We start from the raw sequence: 6,539 nt of genomic DNA, 5'->3' as shown, positions 1-6,539 counted from the left end.
GGAAGGATCATAAAAATTGAGAGAGAGAGATTGAAATATGGGTTTGTATTATTTTATTTTACATGTTTTTATATTTATGAATATGTATGGTTTATGTAATAGTTTTTTCATATTTAATTTTGACGAGATATTAATCCACTTTTAAAGGTTAGATTTGGGTTTGTTTGTTGTAGTCAATAAGAATTGGTTTGGTTAGGTTAGGTTAATTCTTTTTCCTGTTAAAAGTGAAAAATTATATTATAAATCTAATATTCTTGTATAAGCATAAGCGTAATTCTCAGTTTTTAATTCATTTGGATAACAGGAAAGGTGGGAATGAATGAATGAATGAATGAATGGTAAACACGAGGCAGCGATAGGCGCTGGCCAAACAAATTCAGACGCCCTACTGGAATTTCTTCAATGATTCGCCCACCATCCAGTTTCATCACAAGAAAGATTAAACAACACGCTGTTCGCTCCCTCTTCCAACAAGAATCCATCCATCGCTTTATCCATTTCAAACACGTAAACAAATCATCCAAAACCCGCATCAGATTCCACGCAAATTAGGATTCCATCCACCAAGAACCTTTTTACTTTCTTGCAAGACGCTATATCAGATAGGAAGAAGAGGCCGGTGGTGATATGGTAGCGGAAGATGGAGACGAGGCCAGCAGTAGGGGATCAAAACCCAATAAATCAGAAATGGTGATGATGCACTCCTACTGGTTGACGAATTTCCCCAGAGATCTGATGGCAGGGGCAATGATGGGCGGAATGGTGCATACGGTTGTAGCCCCAATTGAGAGGGCGAAGCTTTTATTACAGACCCAAGAGAGCAATATAGCCATTGTTGGAGGGAAGCACAGGAGGTTTAATGGTATGATTGATTGCATTGTTCATACGGTCAAAGAAGAAGGGGTTTTATCACTTTGGAGAGGTAACGGCAGCAGTGTTCTTCGTTATTACCCATCTGTTGCCCTCAATTTCTCTCTCAAGGTAACCCCCTCTTATTTGGATTCTCATTTCTTTGTATCTATGTTCCTTCATATGCATATGGAATGTTTGTGTTAGTGCCAAGAATAGTTAGCAAGACTTCTTTCTTCTTACTGTAAACTATTTCTTAAAACCTGATTGTATCAAGACCCAATGATTATGAATGAATACAAGAGTGTTGGCAATCAAAAGTCTAAAAGACAGTTTCTACATGAATCTTGATCCCAAGAAATACCGTAAAATGGTTAAACATTGGATGCATAAGCATGGATATCAGATGCTCTAGTTCAAGAAAACATGTTCATTATCTGTAAATTCAGGTTGCTGTGCCATGATAGATGTGTAGGATGTGTTTGTTTAGATTTCTTTGTTGAATACAGTTCCGTGTATGAATGCATGAGTTGGTGTTTGAATTATATGAGCGAGTGCAGATACTTGGATTTTGGGGTTCATTTGTGTCATAAAAGAGCCTCAAAGATGTTCAGAGAAAGATAAGTGTGGGGTGTCAAATCTTTTATAAAATTTAGTCGAGGGTTTGAAAAAATAAACTCAATGAGTGTAAGATACTAGATATAGTTGCCTTATAAGGGGATCCGAATTTATGCGTTTCCATATAGATTTTTCAGGAGATGGAAGCATTGATTGAAAGCTGCACGTTCTAGTTGTATTTGTCATGATTTGGAAGGTTTCGCATTATAAATTAGCTTGGCGTCCCGCCCTTGGCGTGGCTGTTAAGATAAAGATTATTGATGAACGCAATTGCTTTGGGAATGTCCATCGACTTAGGGGGCGTTTGATTTTGGCTTAACAGTTAAGCTATGTAGAGGTGTTTGACTACAACTTTAAGGATTAAGCCATTCTTAATTTGGTCGGCCACCTCATTCCATCTTTACACATTCGGCTGATTTTTTGTCCAAAAACACCTTTTTCCCCTTTCCTTGATTCTTCCATTTATGCCTTGTAAAACCTCCACTTTTTTCCAGCCCCCATCGCCAAACAAAAGTAGACACGAAAGCTCTCTGTCGTGCGTGCACGCCATTGGTGGTCTGCTCCCCCACTGCCCCCAAACCCTGCTTCTCTCTAAAAACATAAAAAGGAAAACCACAACCACCTGCTAATCGCCTCCCCCCCCCCCCCCAAATGACTTGTTTTCTTCCTATTGTTTCTCTCTCTGGCACAGTGGGGGCAACTCCGATGACAAGTCGTTGGCAGACACTTTCCTTGCTAAAATGATTTTAATTTGTGGGATTTGATTTGATTTGAGTGTAAGAAAAACATTGATTGAATCGGTGTTGCACAATCCAAAATTTTCCATTAGCTCCCAAACATTGATGATACGCTGTTGCACAATCCAAGATGATGAAATTCTTCTTTACTTACGTAATCTGATAAACAAAGGGTACATTGAGTATAGAATTGTGGATTCTAGGTGTAAATGGTAATGTATGTCATCGAGACTGTTTATTCAGTACAAAAAAACAAATACCAATTCATATTAATTCATATAGACAAGTTAATCCTTACAACCGGCTTAATCCATACCGAGCATAATAGAAAACAAAAACATACCGCTCTTCTTCTATTGATCATGACTATTTCACAAGCTCCACAAATTTAAAATATGCAGTAAGATGCACACCGTTGATTTCTTGTTTTAACTTTATCAATTTATTTTGTCGTTTATCTTCTTAAAGATCGCTTGCCCCTTAAAATGGTGTTTTATGCTTGTCTTGGAACATGTTCTAGATAAATGACATCTCAACACAATCCTCGTCTTAGCAGTTTAAAATGAATGTTTGGGAAATGTCTATGCAGATTCAGCAGGGAGATGATTGTTAAAACTTTGAAGGGTTTTTGGATCTTTACCTTTACTTCTCGTATTGTAGTCTTTAATTTGGAGTTTTCTTACCGATACAATATATAGAATAGTTAAATGATAACAGTGTTCTAGAAAGCATTTAGCAAAGCTAGGCGGTCGAGTGACCTTCTAGCGCATGATCACCTAAGCAGGGATTAAGCAAAAACATAAATGATTCATTTGAATACATATAGTATAATTATCTTTAGATTCGGCACCCAATGAAGCGGTCCTAGGCAAAATATTTAGAACTGTGTGATAATGATCAAGTGGGATCATGAAAATATTGAATTAGGATCATTATGTTCTGGATGAAGTTAGACTTATTTTGGGGAATTTTTCTAGTAAAGTTGCTCGACTGGCTATCTTGTAATCTTGATATATGGGCAGTGGACGTAAGGAAATAAGTTTCTCTTCATACCCAGGAATCTAAAAAGACTATGCTCCTAGTTTTGATAACTCTACTTTTTCTGATACTTGAGTAGTAGTTTAAGTTGTATTAAACATGAAAACTGTGCTTAAGCATCTATAATGTATTCTTTGAGACTAGCATCATGGGTTCTATCTTACGAATAGGCTACTTTTCCATGATTTCACAAATCTGCCAAGTAATTGATCTTATCTTTGGTTTGTCTGTATAAAGTTTTTTTGCATCCAGGCGTCGGGCTATTTTTCCGCAAGACCTTCCCTACAGTAGGGTCACCAAAGTAGAGTTTAACCACCAAGTACGGGATTGATTGGTGTGGTTCCTCTACGCCTAGGACACCAGAATATTAAACCATGAACCAAATCGCCATAGAGTAGCAACCCGTCTCATAAATATATATATATATATATATATATATATTAATACGCACAAGTTATTGTAGTCCAGTTCTCTTTGCTCAATAGCATCTTTCACCTGGTTTTAACACATAAGAGAGAGCAAAGAGGTTGATGCTGGGAAGAGTCTAGTCAGTACTCCCTTTTTATGGAAAAAGAATGAAAAATGCTTCTGCTAATTGAATGTATTATTTGGCCAAAAAGTTGGTTACTGGCAATCCTAACGGCCCCACATGGAACCTGCCTCCAAGGACACCAATGTGAGGGGTCATTTTTTGGCTCAGTGGCTCACTCTGAGGCTAGCCGGGGGCTGGGATCGAACCCAAAAACTTGTCTTGTATTTGGGCAAACTCACCCCACCCCTTTGCCCAATGAGCTACATGCCAGAGGCAATTGAATGTACTGTTATCTGATTCTATATTAGATAACATAAATTTGTAATATTTAAAAATGATTAAAACAGGTGTAATCTTTTCCTTTGAACACACATAATGCACGAGTAAGATACCATATGAGACTACCCCTTTAAGTTGAGTTACAGACACTTTGAATTCCAGTGACTTTTGGAGGTAACTCATGAGCATAGTCGTTCGGATTGTATTTATTAGCATCTATCTGTCTTGCCCTTTTGGATCACGAAAGCCTTCATTTGCTTATTTGTGCATTTTGGTTCCATTTAAATTAAATGATTAGTAGCATAAATGAGTTGTATTGTTTCTGTATTGGTTAATGTTAACAACTCCACATTCCGCAGGACCTTTACAAAAGCGTTTTGCGCAGCCGCAGCTCTCAACAGTCTACTTTCTTATCCGGTCCACCTGCCAACTTTATTGCCGGGGCTGCAGCCGGCTGCACAACGTTAGTCATCATCTACCCTCTGGATATTGCACACACTCGGCTTGCTGCTGACCTCGGAAGAATGGAATCCCGCCAATTTCACGGCATTCGCCACTTCCTCGTAACAGTCTGGGCCAAGGATGGGATCCGTGGAATCTACAAAGGCCTCCCGGCATCTCTTCAGGGAATGGTGGTTCACCGTGGCCTTTATTTTGGCGGGTTTGATACGTTAAAAGAAAGAATGTCGAAAGATGCTCCATCGGAAGTGGCGTTATGGAAACGCTGGATCGTTGCTCAAGCCGTGACGTCGTCTGCTGGACTTTTATCATATCCGATGGATACTGTGAGGAGACGGATGATGATGCAATCGGGAATAGAACAACCCATGTACAGAAGCACTTTGGATTGCTGGAAAACGATCTATTCGACGGAGGGGTTTAGGTCGTTTTATCGGGGGGCACTTTCGAACATTTTTAGAAGTACAGGGGCTGCAGCGATATTGGTTTTGTATGATGAGGTGAAGAAGTTCATGGACTGGGGTGGATCATAGCATCCCCTAACAAGTTGTAGGGAAGAGTTAGAGTAGGATTATACCGATGATAGAATGATACAGTTTAACGACATATTCATCAGTAGCTGTTACAAATTACAATCATCAGATTTTGATAATGAATAAACCTAGATTGAATCTCTAAGATTCAGATCCAAGATCAACAACTTTGACTTTAGATAACTTGTTGGTTTGTTTGTTTGTCATAAAATACTATTATCTCTCAAGATGCACAAAGTTCGGGCTTTTACGGGTCGAGGCCCCGACCTTATAAGCCCATTGTTATGTGAACTAAAGGCCCTAGCTTTTATAGGCCAGGCCGGACTGGGCTTTGGGTTGAAAGGGCTTGAGTGGGTTTTTTCTGGACCGGGCCTGCACTCAAAGTTTTGGTTTGATCAAACTTTAAGGTCCGATCCAAATACGTTCATTAGGTCCGGCCTTTTTGTCAAAATAATTTAAATTTAAATGAATAATTTGGTTGGATATGAATTGTCGTGGTATTTAAAGTGATTTTCATGTTAGTGTGGAGGTGAAGTCATCCATGGCCTCGGGTTCCTTGTGGTTTTTATAATTTTGGTGCTTTTGGTTTTTAGCATAACATTCATTGGAGGGAATCTTACCAAACATAATGACACACAACCATATTAATAATACATGTAGTTTAGTGCTACTTCAAGTTTTATTACAAAATATATATATATATATATATATATATATATATATAAGTTTATTTCATGTTTTAAAATCGTGCGGGATTATATTGTAGTTAATAATGAAATTTTGATCATAAATTACCAAGCAATCTATATACGTAAGATTTGAAGTATTTGTGATTGATATACAGATGTAAGTGTTACGTATTTTTGTTATTATGTGACAACGTGATTTTAAAAAGAAAGGCGAAGTTGTTATCTGCAACAGATTTTGGATCTGAATCTAATAGATTCAATCTAGGTTTGTTGGTTAACAAAATATGATGAATGTACACCTGTCATCGTACTGTATCATTTTATTCTTTGATATAATCCTATTCTAACTCTTCCCTACAACTTGTTAGTCCATGAACTTCTTCATCTCATCATACAAAACCAAGATCGCTGCAGGCCTTATACTTGTACACGTGTTTGTAAGTGTCCTAGAATAAAACGACTTTGTATGTTATTTTCCATGCCTCTAAAAACAATTGTTAAGTATTTCACTTTGAAACTCATAGCCTTTGTATTGCCTTACAAAGTATCGACTATTTAAACAAACACGTTTATACTGAGTTTTTTGAATTACCATACTGTATTTTAATACATATCTTTTGGTAACTTTAAGCCTTCAACATCAAGAATCAATAATAACGGTCAAATCATTAATTGGTTTTTTAAACTGAGAAAGAGTATAGGTGTTTTAAATTAGTGTAAAGATAAAATTAATTTTAATAGTGAATAATAAAGAGAGGGAAAAAGGGTGATGTAGACCAAAACCAAAGCACCCCATTATAGAACT

General features: G+C 37.4%; 1 protein-coding gene across 1 annotated transcript; it reads left to right on the top strand.

Annotated features, from left to right (window-relative positions):
* The first annotated feature begins 331 nt into the window (after positions 1-331).
* On the top strand, positions 332-5,175 carry LOC112501557 (probable ADP,ATP carrier protein At5g56450). Its single transcript, XM_025105221.1, has 2 exons — positions 332-981; positions 4,413-5,175. Exons 1-2 carry the CDS (start codon positions 628-630, stop codon positions 5,043-5,045), a joined length of 987 nt encoding a protein of 328 aa, XP_024960989.1. The 5' UTR covers positions 332-627; the 3' UTR covers positions 5,046-5,175.
* Positions 5,176-6,539: the final 1,364 nt, after the last annotated feature.

The sequence above is a fragment of the Cynara cardunculus genome, unplaced genomic scaffold (genome assembly GCF_001531365.2).
Source record: "Cynara cardunculus var. scolymus isolate 2C unplaced genomic scaffold, CcrdV1 Un_Scaffold_232, whole genome shotgun sequence".
Taxonomy (NCBI): domain Eukaryota; kingdom Viridiplantae; phylum Streptophyta; class Magnoliopsida; order Asterales; family Asteraceae; genus Cynara; species Cynara cardunculus.
The sequence above is the reverse complement of the archived record's forward strand: the minus strand, read 5'-3'. Positions and strand labels throughout refer to the sequence as shown.

Coding starts and splice junctions, on each gene's coding strand:
- LOC112501557 (XM_025105221.1), top strand. CDS start 628: ATGGTAGCGGAAGATGGAGACGAGGCCAGCAGTAGGGGATCAAAACCC. Junction 982..4,412: donor CCCTCAATTTCTCTCTCAAG/GTAACCCCCTCT, acceptor CACATTCCGCAG/GACCTTTACAAAAGCGTTTT.